The sequence below is a fragment of the Callithrix jacchus genome, chromosome 2 (assembly GCF_049354715.1).
Source record: "Callithrix jacchus isolate 240 chromosome 2, calJac240_pri, whole genome shotgun sequence".
In the NCBI taxonomy this organism is placed as follows: domain Eukaryota; kingdom Metazoa; phylum Chordata; class Mammalia; order Primates; family Cebidae; genus Callithrix; species Callithrix jacchus.
Genome location: NC_133503.1, coordinates 72,054,826 through 72,080,224, shown reverse-complemented (window position 1 = coordinate 72,080,224; position 25,399 = coordinate 72,054,826). Strand labels below are relative to the sequence as shown.

Genomic DNA, 25,399 nt, shown 5'->3' with positions numbered 1-25,399 from the left:
TTTAAATTTTTTGCTGGATGCTGAATATCTGTGGATATGTTTCATGAAATACTAATCCTTGGAGGTATTTGTGGGCAATGCAGAGACATGTCATTCCATTTCTGAGTCCTCTCTGGAGAGTACATTGCATGTTACAGTTCTCCATAGGGGCAGCCTCTGGCTCCAAAAGCCAAGTGAAAAAGCCGACATGTTCCTTCCAATATAGTTAGGGACACATCGCTTTGGGGCTGTTTTTTTTATTATTTATTTATTTATTTTTTGACAGGGTATCTCGGCTCACTGTAGCCTCAAATTCCCCGGCTCAAGCAATTTATTCTCCCACCTCAGCCTCCTGGGTAGCTGGGACCACAGGCATGCGCCACCTGTCCTGGCTAATTTTTGTAGAGACAGGGGTTTGCCATGTTGCCCAGACTGATCTCAAACTCCTGCACTCAAGCAGTCCTCCTGCCTCAGCTGCCCAAAGTGCTAGGATTACAGGCGTAAGCCACCACACCCAGCCTGGAGCTCTTCTTAACTGTGCTGTTGGCTATTTTTTGAAAGAGGTTTTCGGTTGATTCCTAGTTTATTGAGAATAGTTATAAGAAATAGGCCAGGCTGGGCGTAGTGGCTCACGCCTGTAATCCAAGCACTTTGGAGGCCAAGGCGGGCAGATGGCCTGAGGTCAGGAGTTCAAGACCAGCCTGACCAACATGGAGAAACCCTGTCTCTACTAAAAATACAAAATTAGCCGGGTGTGATGGCGCATGCCTGTAATTCAGCTACTCAGGAGGCTGAGGCAGGGGAATCACTTGAACCGGGGAGGCAGAGGTTGTGGTGAGCCAAGATCACACCATTGCACTCCAGCCTGGGCAACAAGAGCAAAACTCTGTCTCCAAAAAACAAAAAGATAGATATTGAATTTTATCAAATGCCTTTTAGTGTCCCTTAAAATAATCATGGTTTTTATCCCTTAATCTACTGTGTGGTATATTTTATTAATGGGCATCTTCACACTGGGCCCTTGGGATAAACTCCACTTGATCATTTTTTATTATGATTTTTTTTTTGAGGGGGGAGGAAGGGAGGAAGGCAGGAAGGGAGGGAAGGAGGAAGGGAGGGAGGAAGAAAGGGATAAAGGAAGGAAGGGAGGGAAGGGAAGGAAGGAAATCAAGCAATGAGAGAGACATTGCCGACCTGGATCTAGAGGTTTACAAGTTGATTTCTTTTTTTTTTTAGAGAAGGAAAGAAAAAAAATGAGTAAAGGAGAGGAAGAAAGAGGAAGAGAAAGAGGGAGGGTGAACGGAAATATTGCTTTATTCTGAAAAAAAATGGGTATTAATAATGGCCAATCAATGTTTCATTTAAACCTATGAGTAGGTGTGATGTGGTATTGACAAGAATGTATATTTTGTGTATTTGAAGTGGAGAGCTCTATAAATATTTATTAAGTTTACTTGTTCCAGATCTGAGTTCGAGTCCTTGATATCCTTATTAATTTTCTGTCTCATTGAGTCTAAGTCTCTGTGTATCTGGGTGTTAGGATCATTAGCTCTTGTTGCATTGATCCTTTTACCACTATATCTTTGTTGCTTTAAAATCTATTTTATCCGATATTAGAATTGCAACTCTGCTTTTTATTTATTTATTTATTTATTTATTTATTTTTGCTCTCCATTTGGTTGGTAAATCTTTCTCCATTCCTTTGTTTTGAGTCTTTGTGTATCCTTGCATGTGAAACAGGTCTGGATGTAACATGGTGTTGGGTTTTGGCTGTGTCTTTTGATTGGGGGGATTTAGTCGATTTAAGTTTAGAGTTACTGCCATTTGATGTTAACTGGCTGTTTTATCCATTTGTTGATGTAAATTCTTCTTTATGTTGGTGCTCTTTACTTTTTGGTATATTTTTAGAAAGGCTAATACTGGTTGTTTCTTTCTGTGTGTAATGCTTCTTTCAGAAGCTCTTGTAAAGCAGGCCTGGTGGTAATAAAATCTCTGAGTACTTGCTTGTTCATAAAAGATTTTATTTTTCCTTCAGTTGTAAAGCTTAGTTTGGCTGGATATGAAATTCTGGGCTGAAGGTTCTGTTCTTTAAGGATGTTGAATATTGGCCCCCACTCTCTTCTGGCTTGTAGAGTTTCTGCTGAGAGATCTGCTGTAAGTCTGATAGGCTTGCCTTTGTGGGTAACCTGACCATTCTCTCTGGCTGCCCTTAGTATTTTCTCCTTTGTTTCAACCCTGGTGAATCTAACGATTATGTGCCTTGGGGTTGCTCTTCCTGAGGAATATCTTTGTGGTGTTCTCTGTATTCAGAACCTGGGGTTGAATATTGACCTGCTTTGCTAGTTTAGGAAAATTTTCCTGAATTATATCCTGAAGAGTATTTTCCAGCTTGGATTCATTCTCTCCGTCACATTCAGGTACACCTATCAAACGTAAATTTGGTCTTTTCACATAGTCCCACATTTCTTGGAGACTTTGCTCATTCCTTTTTATCCTTTTTTCTCTAATCTTTTCTTCACGTTTTATTTCATTAAGTTGGACTTTGACCTCTGATATCCTTTCTTCTGTTTGAACAATTCGAGTGTTTAAACCTGTGCATACTTTTCGGAGTTCCTGTATTGTATTCTTCAGTTCCATTAATTCACTTATATTCGTCTCTAAGTTGTCTATTCTCAATAGGATTTCATCAAACCTTTTTTCAAAGTTCTTAGTTTCTTTACGTTGGACTACAACATGTTCTTTTAACTTACAGAAGTTTCTTTTTTTTTTTTTTTTGGGGGGGGGAAGGAAGGCAGAAAGGAAGGGAATAAGGACGGTAGGGAGGAAGGAAGGGATGAAGGAAGGAAGGAAGGGAGGAAGCGGGGAAGCGGGGAGGGAGGGAGGGAGGGAGGGAAGGGAAGAAAGGAAATCAAGCATTGAAAGAGACATTGCCGACCTGGATCTAGAGGTTTACAAGTTGATTTCTTTTTTTTTGAGAGAAGGAAAATTAAAAAAAAAAAAAAAAGTAAAGGAGAGGAAGAAAGAGGAAGAGAAAGAGGGAGAGTAAATGGAAATATTGCTTTATTTTGAAAAAAATTGGGTATTAATAATGGCCAATCAATGTTTCATTTAAACTAATGGGTAGGTGTGATGTGGTATTGACAAGAATGTATATTTTGTGTTTTTGAAGTGGAGAGCTCTATAAATATTTATTAAGTTTACTTGTTCTGGATCTGAGTTCGAGTCCTTGATATCCTTATTAATTTTCTGTCTCATTGAATCTATGTCTCCTATCTGGGTGTTAGGATCGTTAGCTCTTGTTGTTGCATTGATCCTTTTACCACTATATCTTTGTTGCTTTAAAGTCTATTTTTTCCGATACAAGAATTGCAACTCCTGCTTTTTATTTATTTATTATTTATTTTTGCTCTCCATTTGGTTGGTAAATCTTTCTCCATCCCTTTGTTTTGAGTCTTTGTGTATCCTTGCATGTGAAACAGGTCTGGATGTAACATGCCATTGGGTTTTGGCTGTGTCTTTTGATTGGGAATTCAGTCCATTTAAATTTAGGGTTACTGCCATTTGATGTTGACTGGCTGTTTTATCCATTTGTTGGTGTAAATTCTTCTTTATGTTGGTGCTCTTTACTTTTTGGTGTATTTTTAGAAAGGCTAATACTGGTTGTTTCTTTCTGTGTGTAATGCTTCTTTCAGAAGCTCTTGTAAAGCAGGCCTGGTGGTAATAAAATCTCTGAGTTCTTGCTTGTTCATAAAAGATTTTATTTTTCCTTCAGTTGTGAAGCTTAGTTTGGCTGGATATGAAATTCTGGGCTGAAGGTTCTGTTCTTTGAGGATGTTGAATATTGGCCCCCACTCTCTTCTGGCCTGTAGAGTTTCTGCCGAGAGATCTGCTGTAAGTCTGATAGGCTTGCCTTTGTGGGTAACCTGACCTTTCTCTCTGGCTGCCCTTAGTATCCTCTCCTTCGTTTCAACCCTGGTGAATCTAACGATTATGTGCCTTGGGGTTGCTCTTCTTGAGGAATATCTTTGTGGTGTTCTCTGTATTACCTGGGGTTGAATGTTGACCTGCTTTGCTAGTTTAGGAAAATTTTCCTGAATAATATCCTGAAGGGTATTTTCCAGCTTGGATTCATTCTCTCCGTCGCATTCCGGTACACCTATCAAACGTAAATTTGGTCTTTTCACATAGTCCCACATTTCTTGGAGACTTTGCTCATTCCTTTTTATCCTTTTTTCTCTAATCTTTTCTTCACGTTTTATTTCATTAAGTTGGACTTTGACCTCTGATATCCCTTCTTCTGCTTGAACAATTCGAGTGTTTAAACCTGTGCATACTTCTCGGAGTTCCTGTATTGTATTCTTCAGTTCCATTAATTCACTTATATTCGTCTCTAAGTTGTCTATTCTCAATAGGATTTCATCAAACCTTTTTTCAAAATTCCTAGTTTCTTTACGTTGGGCTACAACATGTTCTTTTAACTCACCGAAGTTTGTTATTATCCATTCCTTGAAGAGTGATTCTGTCATCAGGAGGCGCTCGTTCTCCATCAAGCCTTGTTCCATTGTTGATGTGGAACTGTGATCATCTTTAGAGGGAGAGGCGTTCTGACTTTGAGTATTCTCAGCTTTTTTACGCTGGTTTCTTCCCGTCATTGTAAATTTATCCTCCTGTCCTCTTTGAAATTACCAACTTTCAGATTAGGTCTCTTGAGTGGACGTCCGGGTTGTTAGTTCCCAGGGTCAGAGCAGCGGCATTAAAACTGATGGTGCTTTTCTGCCCAGGATTCTCCTGTCGGGCTTCCTTCTTGTTTCCGTAGTAGGCGACTCTGCCTTCCCGGGGCTCCAAACCCCGGTCAGAAGGGGAACCTGTCCCGTTTACTCTGCGCTGAGTGCTGCCGCGTCAAGGTGCCGGCGGAACCGCTGCGCCGACCACGAGAGTCGTGCTGGCGACTCGTGTGTTTCCACCACTGGGGGATCTTCTGCTCCGTGAGCGACCAGACTGTCTGAAAGTGTGGCGTCCTCTAGTTCTCCGCGCCTTCCCTGAGAGCTGCAATCCCGGGATGTTAGCGATTGGCCATCTTGGATCGTTCCCAGAAGTTTCTTATTATCCATTCCCTGAAGTGTGATTCTGTTATTGGGATGCGCTCTTTCTCCATCAAGCCTTGTTCCATTGTTGATGGGGAACTGTGATTATCTTTAGAGGGAGAGGCATTCTAATTTTGAGTATTCTCAGCCTTTTTACTCTGGTTTCTTCCCATCATTGTAAATTTATCCTCCTGTCGTCTTTGAAATTACCAACTTTCAGATTAGGTCTCTTGAGTGGACGTCCAAGTTGTTAGTTCCCAGGGCCAGAACAGCGGTGTTAAGACTGATGGTGCTTTTCTGCCCAGGTTTCTCCTGTCTGGCTTCCTTCTTGTGTCCGTAATAGGCAACTCTGCCTTCCCAGGGCTCCAAACCTTGGTCAGAAGGGGAACCAGTCTCGTTTACTCTGCGCCGAGAGCTGCTGCGCTGAGGTGCTGTCACAGCCGCTGCACTGGCCTCAGGAGTCGTGCTGGGGACCCGTGTGGGTCCTCCAAACCTCAGTCGGAAGAGGAGCCAGCCCTGTTTACTCTGCTCCGAGAGCTGCGGCGCCGAGGTGCCGGCGCTGCGCCGGCCGCAAGAGTCGCGCTGGCGACCCATGTCACTCCTCCACTGGGGTTCTTCTGCTCCGTGAGCAACCAGAATTTGTCTGAAAGTGTGGCGTCCTCTAGTTCTCTGCGCTTCCACTGAGAGCTGCAATCCCGAGATGTTAGCGATTGGCCATCTTGGATCGTTCCTATTATGATTTTTTTGAGACAAGTGGCTTACACTGTCACCCAGGCTGGAGTACAGTGGTAGAATCATGGCTCACTGCAGCCTCCACCTCCCTGGGCTCACGTGATTTGCCTACCTTAGCCTCCCAAGTAGCAGGAACTACAAGTACACACCACCATGCCTGGGGTCTCAGTTTGTTGCCCAGGGTGGTCTCAAACTCTTGTCCTCAAGCGGTCCTCCCCACTTAGCCTCCAAAGTGCTGGGATTATAGGCATGAGCCACCTTGTTCAGCCAGGATTATAGTTTTAATAATTCAATTATCCTTTTAATATGTAACTTGACTTTCTGGGAATTTTATAGTTTCTTTCTCTGCCATCATATCAGGCTTATGTAGCATTGCAAAATGAATTAGTAAGCTTTACCTTATGCCTGGGAACAGTTTCTAGGTCATGGGCATTATTTGTCCCTTGAAAATATGAAGTAGCCGGGCACAGTGGCTCACACCTGTAATCTCACACCTTATCCCTGTCATACAGGAGGTGGTTAGATTACCAGAAATCAGGAGTTTGAGACCAGTTTGGCCAACATGTTAAAACCCTATCTCTGCTAAAAATACAAAAATTAGCTAGGCGTGGTGTTGGGCACATGTAGTCCCACCTACTTGAGGCTGAAGCCTGAGAATCGGTTGAACCCAGGGAGCAGAGGTTGCAGTGAGCCAAGATGCTGCCACTGGACTCCAGCCTGGGCGACAGAGCGAGACTCCATCCCAAAACAAAAAAAATGAAGTTAAGCATTTATGAGGCAGTGGCTTACTAGCGTTTTAGTTGTTAGTTCATTTAGGTTTTCTTTGGAGGATATATCTTTCTTTGGTTATTTATATTTTTAAGAAAAAATATAAAATTTTGGGGGTATTTTCTAAGTTGTCAAGTTGGCACAGAATTGACTCTTAAAATTTTTCATTCCCTCTGTATCTTTGTTTTTTTCCCTTTTTCATTTTGTGTCTTTTTATTTTTATATTTGCTCCTGGTTCCTAAACCTTGGTTCATTAGCCCTGCCAAGTTTATTTCTTTGTCCCCTACTCACTGGCAGCAGGGACTGGTCTTTGGCAGCATGGCCTGTTGCCCAGAAGTACAGGCTCTAGAGCCAAATCGCCTGGGTTCAGATGCCAGCAGCCCTTTGCAGATGTGTAAACTTGAGTTAATTCTTTTATGTAAAATTATGGCTGTTTGTCTGTAACATAGGCTAACAATAGGATCTACCTCATCAAATCGTGGGGAAGATTAAATGAGTTGATGTATTTAAAGTGCATAGAGGCCAGGCATGGAAGCTCATGCCTATAATGTCAGCAGTTTGGGAGGCTGAGGCAGGAGGGGGATACCCTGAGCCCAGGAGTTCAAGATTATCCTGGGCAATGTAGTGAAACCCCACCTCTACAAAAAAATAGAAACTAGCTTTACATGGTGGCAAGGTGGGAGGCCAAGGTGGGAGGATCACTTGAGCCTGCGAGGTCGAGACTGCACTGAGCCATGATCACACCACTGCACTCCAGCCTGGGCAACAGAGCAAGATCCTGTTTCAAAAACAAAAAAGAAAAAAAGTAATACATATTACTTAAAGAATATTTTTTAAATGGGGAAGGTATAAAAGGTATTTTAAAATATCCTGGATCTTTTTACCCCAAAATACCAATACCTTGTTAATGAATTTTATTTTAGGTATGTGACTGCCAGCACATTTTGGTTTCTGTCACCTTTTGTGTTGGGAGAAAAAAATTATCTTTCTAAATGACTAAAAAAGAAATAGACCAGGCACAGTGGCTCACACCTGTAATCTCAGCGCTTTGGGAGGCCAAGGCAGGCAGCGTCACCTGAGGTCAGGAATTTGAGACCACCCTGGCAAACATGGTGAAACCCCGTCTCTACTAAAAATACAAAAAAATTAGCCAGGTGCAGTGTCACATACCTGTAGTCTTAGCTACTTGGGAGGCTGAGGCTGGAGAATCTCTTGAACCCAGGAGCCAGAGGTTGCAATGAGCTGAGATCACTCCACTGCGCTCTAGCCTGGGCAACAGAGTGAGACTTCGTCTCAAAAAAAAAATATATATATATTTTAGGGATAAAACTTATTGAAAAGTATGTTGCATATGTATATTTAGAATTCTCATCTTCTCTGAGTTAATTGGAGACTCCTTTGCCTTTCCATTTAATACAGGAAATCTAGGAATCTCTCTTATTGTTTACGGGGTGAGAAAACAGTCAATTTTTAGAAGTTTATGTTTACCTAATATTATTTTCTACAGCTGCACAGTTGGGGATCTTCAAACCAAGATAGATGGCTTGGAAAAGACTAATTCAAAGCTTCAAGAGGAGGTTTGTAAGTTTTATTGAAATTTTTAGACAAAACAGAATGACCCAAGGTTAAGAGAAATGGGGCAGTCGGTCTGTGTTAAGTAGAGCTTCTTGCTGGTGGAAAGGGGACTTGTGAGCCACCAGTTGCCCCATGTGGGACAGGAGAATGTCTGTGTTCTGCCCTGTCCGAGGTGTTCCATAAGACACTGCAGCTGATCACAAGCCAGTTCTGAGTGACTTCAATTTTATCACCTCAAAGTCATCCCATAGAAGGAAATGCTCTTTGGGAAAGCCCAGCTTCTGTTGCGGAAGTGCCGTGTTGTCCTCTTTTTCTGCCTTCCTGTGATGCCATATGCCCCCTGCTGTCCAGAAAGCACAGACTCTGTCATAAGGAATAAGTATCCTAGCCCACCCCTTCTGCTTTGGCCTCCGGAGCGTGCAACCAGCCTCCCCACAGTGCGGTCTTTCTCTGTTTCCTCACTAGGAAGAGAGAATGGAAGGACAGGACAAAGGAGGGCTGAGGCCGAGGAAGAGAGCTTGCTGTTAGCTGCCCGGCAGGCTCCTTGGTGGACACATCTTGTCTCCTGTTAGCAGGAGGAGGGTGCTCTTCTGAGGCTTTCCACAGGTAGCTGTCCCCGGCTGCGTAGGCCTCCCACCTGGAAGAACGAGGGCTCTGAGAGGGACTTGAGAAGGAACACCTCCACAGCATGGAGGCAGGTTACAGCAGAAAGGAGAGCCTCAGAGCACACCTCTACAATGAGAGACCCCGTGTAAGGCTCCCTTTATGCTGACTGCTCCTTCCTGAGGCACCAGCCCTGAAAGGCTTTCAGGAAAGGCACTCATTTGTGTGAGTAGAAGGAAATTCAAGACAGTATCATAGATGGGGGTGTCATGGGAGAAACTTCATGGAACTTAGAATTGGAGGCTTCACAGTTGCCTTGGTAGATATTAGGTAGATCAGTCGTTGAGCGTCACTTTTCTCACCTCCAAATTAGGTAATAATACATACTTCACAATATTGTTGTAAAGACTAAGATTAATATCCTGTAAATGTGCTTAGGATAACACTTGGCATGTGGGAGCACTCCAGAGTTGTTTGATTTTAGAACAAGTAGATTCACTGTATCTCAGACAAGATGGCGTGCTTTGGTGAACATCCAGTTTAACTTTTGAAACTAAACAGAGTTATGTGGGGTCGTTTTGCTTTTTGAGACAGGGTCTCACTCTGTCATCCAGGCTTGAATGCAGTTTCACAATCATAGCTTACTGTAACCTCAGACTCCTGAGCTCAAGAGACCCTCCTGCCTCAACCTCCTTAGTAGCTGGGACTCTAGGCACATACCACCAACACCCGGCTAATTTTTTAACTTTTTGTAGAGATGGGATCTCACTTTGTTGCCCAGGTTGTTCTCAAACTCCTAGGCTAAAGTGATCCACACACCTTGGCCTCCCAAAGTGTTAGGATTACAGACATGAGTCACCGCGCCCAGCTTGGGTTATGTTTTCTTTAAAGGCAAATTGATGTAATAGAAAATGTGTTTCTGCCAGGTGTGGTGGCTCATGCCTCTAAATCCCAGCTCTTTGGGAGGCCAAGGTAGAAGTCTCACTTGAGCCCAGGAGTTTGAGACCAGCATGGGCAACATGGCAATACCCTGTCTCTACAAAAAATTTAAAAATTAGTTGTGGTGGCACGCACCTGTACTCCTAGCTATTTGGGAGGCTGAGGTGGGAGGATCACTTGAGCCTAGGAGTTTGAGGCTGCAGTGAGACAGAGTGACACCCTGTCTCAAAAAAAGGAAAGAAATATGCTTAGTCAAAAGCATAGCTCTCTTCAGGGTGCGCTCTCTGCATCTCCAGAGAGTGGAATGGGAATTAGCTTATGGTTTTTGCCTGCTTCTTCCCTTTGAGCAACTAACACTCCTTTTAAAGCCTTGATGTTTCTTATTTTGGGCACAGCAATTATGTGTAGAAACCCCAAGGGCCGGGCGTGGTGGCTCACGCCTGTAATCCCAGCACTTTGGGAGGCCGAGGCGGGTGGATCACAAGGTCAAGAGATCGAGACCATCCTGGTCAACATGGTGAAACCCCGTCTCTACTAAAAATACAAAAAATTAGCTGGGCATAGTGACACGTGCCTGTAATCCCAGCTACTCAGGAGGCTGAGGCAGGAGAATCGCCTGAACCCAGGAGGCAGAGGTTGCGGTGAGCCGAGATCGTGCCATTGCACTCCAGCCTGGGTAAATGAGTGAAACTCCGTCTCAAAAAAAAAAAAGAAACCCCAGGCCTGGGTTCTAAGTCTAAGTAGAGAGTAATTCTGAGGAGTTTTCGATATTGTTGACAGAGAAAGTGAGGCATTAGGTGTTTCTAGGTCCCTCCACTAGTGAATGAGAGCCCAGCCAAATACCAAGGACAGAGATCTTGCTTCTTTCTCCCCAGCTCCACCTTTCTCTCTGTATGCTATGTAATGAGACTGGAATGAGGAGGGGCTGGTTGGTGTGTTTATTCATCTGCCCTGCCTCTTGTGACAGGCTCTCCTTAGGCAGGTCCCTGACAGTGTCCTGCTCCCTTATGCTTTTCCTTCAGCCATGAGAAGTCCTTCCAGAGGAAGAAGAGGGCCTCTCGGGCATATCTTCAATGATTTGTTTTTTATTCCTCCCTACAAATTCAGTAATTCTCCCTCTAGGGATTTAAATCTACTTTTACCGATTATTATCTAGAAAAACTGGAAAGAGCCGGGCACGGTGGCTCAGGCCTATAATCCCAGCACTTTGGGAGGCTGAGGCGGGTGGATCACGAGGTCAAGAGATCAAGACCATCCTGGTCAACAAGGTGAAACGCCGTCTCTACTAAAAATACAAAAATTAGCTGGGCATGGTGGCATGCGCCTGTAGTCCCAGCTACTCGGGAGGCTGAGGCAGGAGAATTGCTTGAACCCAGGAGGCAGAGGTTGCGGTGAGCCGAGATCATGCCATTGCACTCCAGTCTGGGTAACAACAGCGAAACTCCGTCTCAAAAACAAAAAACTGGAAAGAATGAAGAGTCAGGAAAAAAAGCCCATGATCCCTTTACTAAGTGACAACTGTTCCTATCATTTTATTATTTGAAATACATTGTCTCCATCTTTTTCTTTTTTTTGAGACGGGATCTGTCTTTGTCACCCAGGCTGGAGTGCAGTGGTACAATCTTGGCTCATTGCAACCTCTGCCTCCTGGGCTCAAGCCATCCTCCCACCTCAGCCTCCTAAGTAGCTGGGATTACAGGCATGAGACATCGTGCCTGGCTGATTTTGTATTTTTTGTAGAGATGGAGTTTCACCATGTTGCCCAGGCTGGTCTTGAACTCCTGGGCTCAAGCAATCTGACCACCTCAGGCTCCCAAAGTGCTGGAATACAGGTGTGAGCCACTGTGTCCAGCCACTCTGTCTTTTCTTAACCATTTTTAATGTAGTTGATTTTTTTTTTAATACAGGTGAGAACATACCGTATAACCTTTTTTCCGTATTATTATATCTTAAGTATGTTCTCAAGTCATTAAAAGCTTTTGTAAACATTTTATTGATTACATAGTTCTGTTTTATGCTTTCACTATGATTTAACTATTTCTCTCTAATAGTGAACATTCAGGCTGTTTCTAATTTTTTGTGTTTATAAATCTTTGTCCACATTAAGCAGTATGCTATCATTTTTGTAAAGAGGGAGAAAGTTTGGAGAGGGCAAAGATGGCTCGGGGCAAGGGTGGAGGAGAGATTGTACTATATACATTTTCATGTCTTTGGAATTTAGAACCATATATTATTACCTGTTGAAAACAAGTAAATAAAATATCAAACCTGTGAACAAACATTGTCAACTGTGAAGATACAAAATTAATGTTAGTTTTTATTTGAACAGTAAGATTAATTTTGATGTTGAGAACTGTTAAAATTTTCCTTAATCAGCTTTCAGCTGCAACAGACCGGATTTGTTCACTTCAAGAAGAACAGCAGCAGTTAAGAGAACAAAATGAATTAATTCGAGAAAGAAGTGAAAAGAGTGTAGAGGTGAGAAATTGACCTTACAGTTGGACAGCAAGTTCCTTACTCAGACACACCTGCTGTCAATCTCAAGCTCATAGCTTAATAATGACCCAGTCTTCTGAATGCAAAGGTACCTTGCTTGATGTCGGAAAGTGCCTCTCACTGCCATCCCTGCCCACATCACTCTGAGACCACCTGAATCACTTGGATGGGGACTCCCTGCCTGGCCTATGGGCCTTTGCATGCCAAAGTTCCTGCTAATTCTTCAGCATCCACTCATATGCCATGTCCTCTGTGTTGCCATCCCAGGGGCCATGGGCGGGCCTGGGCCCTCCTCCCACATTCCCATGGCTCTCTGTGTCCTTCCATGATAGAGTCCATTGGCTGTTTTGTAGAATTGTTGGCTTGCAGCTCTGTCACCCGATAACTTGAGGATAGAGACCATATCTGATTCACTTTTAAATTCACTCAGTGCTAAAAACATGTTCATAAGTACTGGATGATGGGTTGAATGAGAGCTTTTTTCCATGAATGGAGCCTTGTTCTGTTTTAAAGAAAATTAAATTTAAATAGCTTTATGAACGTAACTTTTTTTTTTTTTGAAACAGAGTCTTGCTCTTTTGCCCAGGCTGGAATGCTGCGGCAGGATCTCTTGCTCACTGCACCCTCCACCTCCCGGGTTCAAGTGATTTTTCCTGCCTCTGCCTCCCTAGTAGCTGGAATTACAGGCTCATGCCACCACACCCAACTGATTTTTGTATTTTTAGTAGAGACAGAGTTTCGCCATGTTGCTCAGGCTGATGTCAAGCCCCTGACCTCAAGTGATCCACCTGCCTGGGCTTCCCAAAGTGCTGGGATTACAGGCATTAGCCACTGCACCCAGCCTATGAACTTACTTTTCGAATATCTGTTAACTTACTCTCATTCTTTATCTTCAAGTTCCAATATCTAAAATTTTAACCTTTTTCTATCATGCTTAAAAAATAAAAATTAACCTACTTTTTAAAAATTGTGGTATATTTTTAAATACTTTGTAATTAGCTTGCTTTCCATAAGCAAACAGTTCCTCTTGGTGTCCTTGTTTGATATAGATAACAAAACAGGATACCAAAGTTGAGCTGGAGACTTACAAGCAAACCCGGCAAGGTCTGGATGAAATGTATAGTAATGTGTGGAAGCAGCTAAAAGAGGAGAAGAAAGTCCGGTTGGTGAGTGTGCAAGACTACTGAGTGTCTTTAGAAAGAGTTTCCCAGTAGCCCTCTAAGTTAATTCTGTCAGCACTTTTCACAGACATGCTTAACCCTGCTGATGCTTACAGAAAGTCAGAAGCTGTTTATTTTAAAAAAAGCCTACATTTACAACTCACTTGTGGATTGTCACTTACCTTTCTTTCTGTTTTATAAATTTTGTTCAGGGATTGCTATGAGACCAGATTCATGGTTTCTTAGACAATCACTTCTCAATCATAGCCTCTGGCCTATCTATTTCCACTCAACCTGTGCATCAGTGATAGAAGTTCTTTATAAACACTGTTCTTGTGTCTGCTTTATTTCTTTGCTTGTTTGCATGGATGCAGGGAAACATGTCTTGGGTCAGGACAGAACCATTTCAAAATGGTTGCACTTTTATTGCTGTAAGCTAGCAAACCATTCCAGAAATTCTAACATTGCACTATCAGATCCCCACCAGCACTCAAACAAGACAGATACTCTTTGAGACCATGCATTCTGATCTGTGGGTGTGGAAAACATGGTTGCTAGAACCTAGACTCACCCAGCCACTGACCAGCTTTCTATTGACTTGATATGGAGCCAGCTTTAACTGGACAGTAAGGAAAAGAGGGAAACACCATCAAATCCTGCTCCAGACAGACTCTTTTCAATCTCCCTCACCTATTCTCACCTTCAGTTTGTTTTGTTTTGTTTTTTTCTTTAAGACAGTCTCACCCTATCACCCAGGCTGGAGTGCAGTGGTGTGATCTCAGCTCACTGCAACCTCTGCCTCTCGGATTCAAGCAATTCTCGTGCCTCGGCCTCCTGAGTAGCTGAGATTACAGGCGCACGTCACCACACTGACTAATTTTTGTATTTTTAATAGAGACGGGGTTTTGCTTTGTTGGCCAGGCTGCTCTCACCTGCCTGGGCCTCCCAAATTGTTGAGATTATAGGTGTGAGCCACCCCTCCCAACCTTCAGTTTGTATTTTGTTTTTTGTTGTGGGTTTTTTTTTTTTTTTTTTTTTTTTTTTGTCATGAAGTCTTGCTCTGTCACCCAGGCTGGAGTGCAGTGGCACAATCTTGGCTCACTGCAACCTCCACTTCCTGGGTTTAAGTGATTCTCCTCTCTCAGCCTCCCTAGTAGCTGGGATTACAGGTACCCACTACCGCACCCAGCTAATTTTCTGTATTTTTAGTAGAAATAGGGTTTCACCATGTTGGACAGGCTGGTCTCGGACTCCTGACCTCAGGTGACCCACCCGCCTTGGCCTCCCAAAGTGCTGGAATTACGGGTGTGAGCCACAGTCCATCGCCAGGCCTTCAGTTTGTATTTTAAGCATTGCCTAAGATTCAACCTCAATTAAATACATTTGTGTGATCTATTTTAATAACATTTTTCTTGTAAATATCCTTTGAAGGAACTGGAAAAAGAACTGGAGTTACAAATTGGAATGAAAACTGAAATGGAAATTGCAATGAAGTTACTGGAAAAGGACACCCATGAGAAGCAGGACACACTAGTTGCGCTCCGCCAGCAGCTGGAAGAAGTCAAAGCGATTAATTTACAGATGTTTCACAAAGCTCAGGTGGGAGTTGGCTTTGTGTCCATAGCACAGCCTGGTTTCTACTGCTTGCCCGTCTTGTGTCATTCTTATAGAACAATCGAGTATACACATAGAGCCCTTTGTATGTGTCAGACCTGTTCCTAGGATCTATTACGTGTTACTGATTTTTATCATCACAGTAGTCCCTGAGAAATGGGGGGAAATGTAAATGACAAGGCAGAACCAAGTGACTAAATTACATGCCCCTGGTGACATAGCTTATAAGGAAAGGTCTTTTTAACCCAGACCCAAACTTTGTCCTTCCATCTTCACTGTCTCTCCACTGTCTGTTTCCTTCTATTTCCATGATTCATTGTTTATACCAAGCATGGAGGAGTGAATTAAAGATGTAATTTAGTATTGTCTTTTCAAACTTTACCATTAAGTTAATCTCACACAGGTAACTACTTGCCTCTCCGTGTCATTTCAGGGTGGTCCAGAGGAGCTATCACAGACAGAATCAGTCATGCCAGAGTTTGAAAAATGCCATCTAAAAATTAGAAAGATTTTATTGCCCAGAACCTACCCAGAAGGGCACCATTCTGCATCCTTCTCAAAACTTTTATTTGGGCCGGGCACTCACGCCTGTAATCCCAGCACTTTTGGATGCCGAGGCGGGCAGATCGAGGATATCGAGACCATCCTGGCCATGGTGAAACCCCGTCTCTACTAAAATACAAAAAAAAAAATTAGCTGGGTGTGATGGCACGCGCCTGTAGTCCCAACTACTCAGGAGGCTGAGGCAGGGGAATCACTTGAATCTGAGAGACGGAGGTTGCAGTGAGCTGAGATTGTGCACTGCACTCCAGCCTGGCAAAAGAGCAAGACTCCATCTCAAAAAAAAAAAAAACAACTTTTATTTAACATTTCTGGTTCCTATTTTCTTGCTGAAACAGTCCCATTTCATTTTCCATGGATATAGCTTTACTCTTCCTATAACATCTATGTCACAGATAATATGAGACAGCAATAATAAACTTATTTTTTCCTGTCATTTTAAAACTTAATCGGCTGGGCACAGTGGCTCATGCCTGTAATCCCAGCACTTTGGGAGGCCTAGGTGGGCGGATTGCCTGAGGTCTGGAGTTCAAGACCAGCCTGACCAACATGGAGAAACCCCGTTTCTACTACAAATACAAAATTAGCCAGGCATGGTGGCGCATGCCTATAATCCCAGCTACTCGGGAGGCTGAGGCAGATAATTGCTTGAACCCAGAAGGCAGAGGTTGCCGTGAGCCAAGATCGCACCATTGCACTCCAGCGTAGGCAACAAGAGCAAAACTCTGTCTCAAAAAAAATATGTATTAATCAAGATTATAATAGCAACAGTAAAAATTGAAGTAAAACAAAAGAAGAAAGGAAGAATAAGCATCTCTTCCCCAGTGATAAAAAAATTTTAAGGGAAGAAAGAAAATAGTTTCACCTTTCTGACAAATCATCTATTTTAATTTTTTTAAGGTTTTCTTCTGGTATTAATTAGTAAATAGGCATAATATAAATGTGTGTTTGTTAGGGAAAACTGAACTGCTGTAAGAACTTAGCAGACCCTAAAATTTCTATTTGTTGACCAAATTTCCATGCTTAAAGGCAATGAAAAAAAAAATACACACACATTCCCATGTATATGGGAATTTGTATTTCTGTTATGTAATGGTTGCAGGATGGGCATTTCAGACTAGCACTTTTGTTCTCCGCAGTCATTCAGGGCCCCAACTGTCTGGGCCACTCTAGTTGTCACCATTCTTGCCATTGGAAGGTAGAGGAAAAACAAAAGTCCAGAGCCGGGACTTCCTCTCAGGAGTGAGACAGAAGTTGCACACATTGCTTCTAGTCATTTCCATGGGAAGGGATTGGTCACCAGTGCCACACTTGTCTCCTAGGGGGTCCTGGAAGCTCCTTTTTTCCTGAGCTACAAGCCTGGGGAAGGAAAGAGAGATGTTGGTAGACAGATCATTGTCTCTACCACAGTCGGCCCATGGAAGCTGCTGTGACATCCCAGCTGGACCCTGCATCCTCCTCAAATCTGCAGTCCCTGGCTGATGTGTAGCCCTATCCAGCAGCCCATGGGACTTGTGGCCCAGAAGGCTAGCGTCTTTCTCATGTTAGCCCATCACCCACAGCATGAAACAGTGGAGCAGAAACAAGACATACATAGTGGAAGTGCCCGTGTGGAAAAGGGAGACACAGCAGTTGCCAGCTCATGGGGCAGGAACCACGAAGGCTGCTGCACCTAATGGTGGGCTCTGTTTTTTAGCATGCCTGGCCACCCTGGTTCTGCCTTTGGAAGAATTTTTTGATCAGCTGAGGCCACATCTGAAGAGGGTTCAGAGCATACTCTCCTCGGGGGCTGTGCAGCTTCTTCAACCAGCTTCTTGCTGGGATCTCTTGGCCAGCCTGACTGTTGTAGTAGGGATCAGTCACAGGTGTTTTTCAGACCAGACTCGATGCCTTTCATAAGGCAGTTGCCTCAGTCGCAGCCTCTGTTCAGTTTACTTCTCCTTAGTCTGTGTGTTAGTGACCAGAGTTCTTCCCTGAACTCTATTGTTCTTGCTCCTGTCTTATTGCTTTGCTTCTTTGCTGTGTGTGTCTGTGTGTCTTTCCTTCTCCCTCTTCCTCTGTCATGTTAATGAGCGGTCATCTGAAACAACAGATTTAGGTGTGAGAGAAGCACCTTTGAAACAGTCTTCACTGCACCGCTGTTCTATAGCACCTTCATTGCTGTTTTTAGTCTTACCTATTTCAGGGTCCAGAAGCAGTTAACGTTTCTGGTTCTGTGAGGTCCCTACTGTTGGCCTCTTTATTCCTGTTCATCTCTCCATGCCAGCCAGCTAGCTGACTTCCACCTGTGCATGGCCCTTCCTCACAACACCTTGTTCATACAGCAGGATAGCCAACACACACTGTCCTGGCTCCTGTAGCTCTTCCCAGGCATTGCTGGCACTGCTGGCCTGTGCTGTTTGCCAAGCTTAGGCAGGTGACAGTTTTACCCAACACTTTGCCATAGCTAACAGGGATCACCAGCTTTATGGCTGCCAGCGTCTATTTTGACAGCACCCACCCCTGCCTCCCAAGTCAGTTCCACATATGGTCAGTTTTCCTTTTTTTGAGACAGGGTCTGGCTTTGTTGCCCACGCTGGAGTGCCATGGTGAGATCTCAACTCACTGCAACCTCCACCTCCCAGGTTCAACCAGTTCTCCTACCTTAGCCCCCCGTGTAGTTGGGATTATAAGTGCATGCCACCATGCCAGCTAATTTTTGTATTTTTGGTGGAGACAGGGTTTCACCATGTTTCCCGGGCTGGTCTTGAACTCCAGAGCTCAAGCAGTCCGGTCCGCTTCAGCCTCCCAAAGTATTGTGATTACAAGTGTGAGCCACCGCACCTGGCCCAATATGGTTGGTTTTCATTCGAGAAACGCCACACACCGAGTGACCCTCTGGTACTGCTAGGATTGTATCCTCTTGTTTTCACTTCAAACCCTTTTCCTCCTTTGGGCTTCCAATGTAGATGGTTGGGTCAATCATACTCCTTTTTTTTTTTTTTTTTTTTTTTTTTTTTTTTCTTTTTGAGAGGGAGTTTCACTCTTGTTGCCCAGGCTGGAGTGCAATGGTGTGATCTCAGCTCACTGCAACCTCCAGTCTCTACCCTCCTGGTTCAAGTGTTTCTCCTTGCTCAGCCTCCCAAGTAGCTGGGATTACAGGCATGCACCACCATGCCCAGCTAAGTTTTGAATTTTAGTGGAGATGGGATTTCACCATTTTGGTCAGGCTGGTCTTGAACTCCTGACCTCAAGTGATCCACCCGCCTCCCAAAGTGCTGGTATTACAGGCATGAGCCACCGCGCCTGGCCTATCTTAATATTCTTTACTGTTGTTGTTTCATACTTAATTGATTTCTCCCACAGCATAACAAGAAATATATATTTGGTTTCTGCCCCTGGTTTCTAGTATGCAGCTTCTTAAACCCTTAGATACTCTAGAGCGATAAGAGTCTTTTGTATGCTAACAACAGGTATAGCTGGGGGCTTCTAGGTAGCTTCAGGATGGTCACTGGTCGCCCAGCAGGATTATAGAGTTATAACTTTTCAGCCGCACTCCTGGAGGGAGGAGAGAAGGACTGGAGATTGAGCTAATCACCAGTGATCAGTGATTTAATCAGTCATGGCTACATAATGAGATCTCCCTAAAAACCCTAAACAACAAGGTTCAGAGAGCTTCTGGGCTAATGACTCCCTCAAGGTGCTGGGAGGGTGGCGTATTCGAAGAGATGTGGAAGCTCTGCACCCCTTCCCCCATCCTGTGTCCTGTGTGTCTCTTCCATTTGGCTGTTTCTTTATAAGAAACCAGTAATAGTAAAGTGCCTTCCTGAGTTCCGCAGCCATTCTAGCAAAGCTGAGGAGGGGGTTGTGGGAACCCCCAGGGTATAGCCACTTGGTCAAAAATGCTGTGGAAATCTGGGATTTGGAACTGGTGTTTCAAGTGGGACAGTCTTGTGGGACTGAGCCCTTAACCTGTGGAGTGTGCAGTAACTCTCAGTAATTATGGTAGTATCAGATTTGAATTCTCAGACATCTAATTAGTGTCAGAATTGGTCGTTGGTGTGGAAAACACAGTTGGTGTCAGTAATGTGACTGGAACAGCTCACCCTCACCTTTATGTTCTACTTGCTTTATTTGGGTTTGCTCTGTAGCTCATTTTCAACTTCTGAAATGCACACTAAGTGCATTGGTTTTGTCTGTTTCATTAAAAAACTTATTTAAAGTTAAAAATTACCCACAAGATCTACTTTAGCTGTGTCTGTCAAATTGTGACTGAAGTATTTCATAATCACAGAAGCACATTTTTCCCATTTTAGCATCTCTGAAATTGAGATGCATCTTTTAGTCAAGATGGCATATCCTGTTTCAATCAGCACTGTTTTCCTTTCTTAGTTGTGTATGAAATTATGGTGTTTCCTAGACTCAGTGGCATCTTCAATGCAGTGAAATAGCATATGGTATTTGCATTCTTTTAGCTCTAAGTATTTCATAATTTCCCCCCTTTTTTTTTTTTAGCTCAATGCTTTCTAGTAATATGCCATTTAGTTTTCAGATGAGACGTGTTTCTGGCTATCCTTTTGTTGTTAATGTCTGATTTTGGCTGAGCATGGTGGCTCATGCCTATAATCCCAGCACTTTGGGAGACCAGTGCAGGTGGATCATGAGGTCAGGAGATCAGGACCATCCTGGCTAACACAGTGAAACCCCATCTCTATTTAAAAAAAAAATACAAAAAATAGCCAGGGCATGGTGGCAGGCGCCTGTGGTCCCAGCTACTTGGGAGGCAGAGGCAAGAGAATCGCTTAAACCTGGGAGATGGAGGTTCCAGTGAGTCAAGATCATTCCACTGCACTCCAGCCTGGACTATAGAGTGAGACTCTGTCTCAAAAAAAAAAAAAAAAAAAGGTCTGATTTTATTACATTAAGGTCAGAGAATACAGTGTATGTCATTTTTCAGGAATTTATTAGGGCTTCTGTCTTCAGGCTTTTTTTTTTTTTTTTTTAAGACAGAGTCTCCCTCTATCCACACTCACTTCAGCCTCTGTCTCCTGGGCTCAATCGATTCTCCTGCCTCAGCCTCCTTAGTAGCTGGGATTACAGGTATATACCACCACACCCAGCTAGTTTTTATAGTTTTAGTAGAGACAGGGTTTCACCATGTTGGTCAGGCCAATCTTGAACTCCTGACCTCAGGTAATGCACCCGCCTTTGCCTCCCAAAGTGCTGGGATTATAGGCATGAACCATCGCTCCCCACTACCCCCCTGCCCCTGGCTTGTCTTCAGGTTTTTTAAAGGTGTCTCTTATAAACACTCAGGAACACACAGTGCCCCCTCCTGGCCACTCTGTATCTGTCATGGCTAAAAGCTGTACTCGTAGAAAATCACACAGATGTAGGTGTGAACCCAGTTCCACTCCTCATTTGCTCTTAACCTTCATCCAGTATCTTTCTTCTGAGCTTCCATTTCTCAGTGGGAAAAGTGGGGTGAGAGCATGTTCCTTGAGAACCCTTCAGGGCTGAGATGAACTAGTGGATGTGCCTGGCACATGGGGACAGCTGGGGAACACTGAGTCTAACCTGACTGGAATACACTGTCAAAAAGGAGCAGACACTCCAGGACCTCCCTCTCTGCCTTCCCTTCTGTTGTCAAAGCTGGGAGCCTTGACTCAGTTTGTCTTCCAGGGCTCTGGAGAAGAGCAGCAATTAGCAGAATACTCTTGAAAGTGTCACGAAGGTACAAGGTTAAAAGCCCCATTTGTAATCCAGAGCATGCTCAAGGATGCGGGACAGGCAGAGTATGAAGCCCTCCTTTGCTTTTTAGAATGCAGAGAGCAGTCTGCAGCAAAAGAATGAAGCCATCACTTCCTTTGAAGGAAAAACCAACCAAGTGATGTCCAGCATGAAACAAATGGAAGAGAGGTAATTACCTCCCACTGGCAGATATTCTCTGGAAGTATACTGAGTATTCCCTGGGCCTGGAAACTTATTCAGAGTCCCTCTCAGAAGTGCAGGGGTAATGGGATGACTGTCCTTCAAGCAATAGTCTTACCCAACAAGAGGACTAGATCAGCAGTCTTGCCTACCGTTTTTTTTTTTTTTTTTTTTTGAGACAGTCTCACTCTGTTGCCCAGGCTGGAGTGCAGTGGCATGATCTTGGCTCACTGCAATCTCCACCTCCCGGGTTCAAGCCGTTCTCTTGCTTCAGCCTCCCCAGTATCTGGAATTACAGGCTGGAACCACCACTCCCAGCGTTGCCTAGCTTTTAATCAACCTTTTGGCCACTGCATCAGATTCTCCTGTTGGTGCATTAGAACTGTACTATGAACTCCTTGACACTATCACATTTAAATACCAGGTCAGCAATTATTCAGTATAAAGTTTTAAAAAAGACCCAGACAAATAAGACCAACTTCTTTTTACGAAGTTGCTGAGGCAGTTCAGTGGAGAAAGGATAGTTTTGTCAATAAATGATGTTGGGTGCTGGGCACAGTGGCTCATGCCTGTAACTCCAGCACTTTGGGAGGCTGAGGTGGGAGGATCACTGGAGGCCAGGAGTCCAAAACCAGCCTGAGCAACAGAGGAAGATGCTGTCTTAAAAAAAAAATTATGTGGCCGGGCTCAGTGGCTCACGCCTATAATCCCAGCACTTTGGGAGGCCGAGGCAGATGGATCACGAGGTCAAGAGATCAAGACCATCCTGGTCAACAAGGTGAAACCCCGTCTCTACTAAAAATATTTAAAAAAATTAGCTGGGCATGGTGGCGCGCGCCTGTAGTCCCAGCTACTCGGGAGGCTGAGGCGGGAGAATTGCTTGAACCCAGGAGGCAGAGGTTGCAGTGAGCCAAGATCGCGCCATTGCACTCCAGCCTGGGTAACGAGCGAAACTCCATCTCAAAAAAAAATTATGTTGGAGCAATTAGCTATTCCATATGCCAGAAAATGAACCTTGGCCAGGTGCAGTGGCTCACACCTTTAATCCCAACAGTTTGGGAAGCCGAGGTGGGTGGATCACAGGATCAGGCGTTCAAAACCAGCCTGGCCAACAAACAGTGAAACCTCATCCCTACTAAAAATACAAAAAAAAAATTAGCCAGGTGTGATGGCACATGCCTGTAGTCCCAGCTACTCAGGAGGCTGAGGCAGAAAAATTGCTTGAACCCGGGAGGCTAAGGTTACAGTGAGTCGAGATGGTGCCAATTGCACTCCATTCTGGGCAGCAGAGCAAGACTCTGTCTCAAAAAAAAAGAGAAAGAGAAAGGAGCGACACAATCCCACCACACACCTGTTAGAAAAGCTACGGTTTCTTTTTTTTTTTTTGAGACAAAGTTTAGCTCTTGTTACCCAGGCTGGAGTGCAATGGCACAATCTCGGCTCACCGCAACCTCCGCCTCCTGGGTTCAGGTGATTCTCCTGCCTCAGCCTCCTGAGTAGCTGGGATTACAAGCACGCGCCACCATGCCCAGCTAATCTTTTGTATTTTTAGTAGAGATGGGGTTTCACCATGTTGACCAGGATGGTCTCGATCTCTTGACCTCGTGATCCACCCGCCTTGGCCTCCCAAAGTGCTGGGATTACAGGCTTGAGCCACTGCGCCCGGCCAGCTACGGTTTCTTTAATGACAATACCAAGTGCCAATGAGGACACAGAACAAATGGATCTCTCATACGTATATTATTGGTGGGAATGCAAAATGGCACAACCACTTAGGAAAACAGTTTCTCAAAAAGCGGAACAGCCTCTTACCATATGATCCAAATAGAAGTGAAACTTACGTCTACGCAAAAACCAGTACACATGTTTATAGCAGCTCTGTTCACTACTGTCAAATACTAGAAGCAATTACAATGTTCTGCTCTAGGTGAGTGGATAAACTGGCACATCTGTGCAGTGAAATACAGCTCAGCCATAAAAAGGAATGGCAGGGAGAAAAAAGGAATGAACCATTAATATACACAGAAACTTGGATTGATCGCAAAGATATTCTGAGAAAAAGCCAGTCTCAAGGTTATATAAAGTATAATTACATTTATATTACATTCTCAAAAAGCCAAAGCCATATTGTTGCAGAACAGATGAGTGGTTGCCAGGGGCTGAGGTGGGAGACTGTGTGACTTCAGAGGGGCAGCACTTGGGAGTTTTGGGAGTGGTGGAACTGTTCTGTATCCTGATTGTAGTGGAGCTGAATCTCCACATGTTAAAACTCACAAGAGTTAATTTTACTGTGTGTCAATTTTTAAAAGTTCAGACAGCAAAAGTATGCAAAAGTCTCCTTTCCTTACAAGATTTGCTTCATTTGTGCTCTTCTTGCTGGTGTTGCATCCAGGTTGCAGCACTCAGAGCGGGCAAGGCAGTGGGCCGAGGATCGGAGCCACAAGCTGCAGCAGGAGCTCAGTGGGAGGATCGGCGCCCTGCAGCTGCAGCACTCCCAGCTGCATGAGCAATGGTAGGGAGCTGGCAGTGAGCCTAGGCTGGGGCATGGCTCAGAAGGGACTGGGAAGAATTGGGGGCAGGTAGTGTCCTGCTTCAGCATTCATCCCTGCAGGTTTAGTATATTCCTAGGGAGCTTCTCGTCACGGGGCTCCTCACGTGGTCCAGCTAGCCTCCAGGAGGTCTGGCCACTCTCAGACCATGGTCCCAGGTTGTAGCCTTTATCATCCTTGACCAGCCCTTTCCAAAAAAACAACTTTGTCAGTGTTAAGCAGAAAGCCACCTTTCACCTAGCCTTTGCTGATGCAGGCTTCATATAATTTTATGCCCAGTTTGTCTACAGATTTTTTTAACAGTCTCACTCTGTCATCAAGGCTGGAGTGCGATGGCGCAGTCTCTGCACCTGCAACCTCCGCCTCCCAGGCTCAAGCAATTCTTGTGCCTCAGCCTCATGAGCAGCTAGGCCTACAGGTGCAAACCAAAATACCCGGCTATTTGTATTTTTAGTAGAGACAGGCTTTTGCCATGTTGGCCAGGCTGGTCTCAATCTTCTGGCCTCAAGTGATCCACCCACCTCGGCCTCTAAAACTGCCAGGATTACAGGCGTAAGCCACCATGCCTGGCCTTTAGATTTTTTGAGATGGTTTAAATGCCAAGCTAAAAGCCTGATGTTGAGAGAAGAGAGAGAGTTATCTTTATTCCCACAAAGAGAAGACTCCAGGGGTCCAGCAGTGCCCCCAGGGCCACTGAGCTGGTACAAGGGAGGAGTCAGGTTCAAGCTGAGGCTCACTCCTGGCCTCCCTCCAGGATCCTCCATTGTCAGCCTGGCCACAGGATATAGAAAGCAGAATGAGGCTGGGTGCAGTGACTCACACCTGTAATTCCAACACTTTGGGAGGCCAAGGCAGGGGGATCACAAGGTGGACGGATCACAAGGTCAGGAGTTCGACACCAGCCTGGCCAACATGGTAAAACCTTGTCTCTACTAAAAATACAAAAAATTAGCCAGGCATGGTGGTGGGTGCTTGTAATCCCAGATACTCGGGAGGCTGAGGCAGGAGAATCACTTGAACCCAGGAGGGTTCAAGGATCTCTGCAAGGAGGGTTAAAGGATACAGTGTCCCTGCTCACCTGTATGCAGAGGTTGCAGTGAGCCGAGATCACGCCACTACACTCCAGCCTGGGCAACAGAGCAAGACTCCATCTCAAAAAAAGAAAAAAAGAAGAAAGCAGAATGAATTGGCCAGAATGGAGTGGCTCATGCCTGTAATCCCCATACCTTGGGTAGCCAGAGTGGGAGGATCAGTTGAGCCCAGGAGGTTGAGGCTGCAGTGAGCTGAGGTTGCACCACTGCTCTCCAGCTGGGGTGACAGAGCTAGACCCTGCCTCAAAAAAAAGAAGCCTTTCTTCAGGTCTCTATGTCGGGAGATTCTGCTTATGTGGTCCTAAGTGTTTTAGAGCTCTCTTTCTTCTCTCCTGCAT

General features: G+C 44.5%; 1 protein-coding gene and 2 long non-coding RNA genes across 17 annotated transcripts in view; 1 reads left to right on the top strand and 2 right to left on the bottom strand.

Annotated features, from left to right (window-relative positions):
• RUFY1 (RUN and FYVE domain containing 1) overlaps nt 1-25,399 on the top strand; it is a 95,274-nt gene that overhangs the window by 58,187 nt on the left and 11,688 nt on the right. For 6 of the 15 annotated variants that reach the window (XM_078364774.1, XM_054251950.2, XM_054251951.2 and 3 more), the window contains 7 exons: nt 8,071-8,140; nt 12,057-12,158; nt 13,226-13,342; nt 14,768-14,935; nt 15,384-15,605; nt 21,312-21,409; nt 23,814-23,933. In XM_078364774.1, the coding sequence (XP_078220900.1) occupies nt 8,071-8,140; nt 12,057-12,158; nt 13,226-13,342; nt 14,768-14,935; nt 15,384-15,605; nt 21,312-21,409; nt 23,814-23,933 (897 nt within the window). The remainder of the gene's footprint in view (nt 1-8,070; nt 8,141-12,056; nt 12,159-13,225; nt 13,343-14,767; nt 14,936-15,383; nt 15,606-21,311; nt 21,410-23,813; nt 23,934-25,399) is intronic. The other 9 variants (XM_035290771.3, XM_078364773.1, XM_002744468.7 and 6 more) reach the window with 6 other exon arrangements.
• On the bottom strand, nt 16,577-17,591 carry LOC144581387 (uncharacterized). The gene is made up of 2 exons (XR_013532059.1): nt 17,105-17,591; nt 16,577-16,870 (listed from the first exon to the last, which is right to left on the bottom strand). It is a non-coding gene; the product is annotated as an uncharacterized LOC144581387 (long non-coding RNA).
• Nucleotides 23,141-25,140, bottom strand: LOC144581385 (uncharacterized). Its single transcript, XR_013532057.1, has 2 exons — nt 25,049-25,140; nt 23,141-24,157 (listed from the first exon to the last, which is right to left on the bottom strand). It is a non-coding gene; the product is annotated as an uncharacterized LOC144581385 (long non-coding RNA).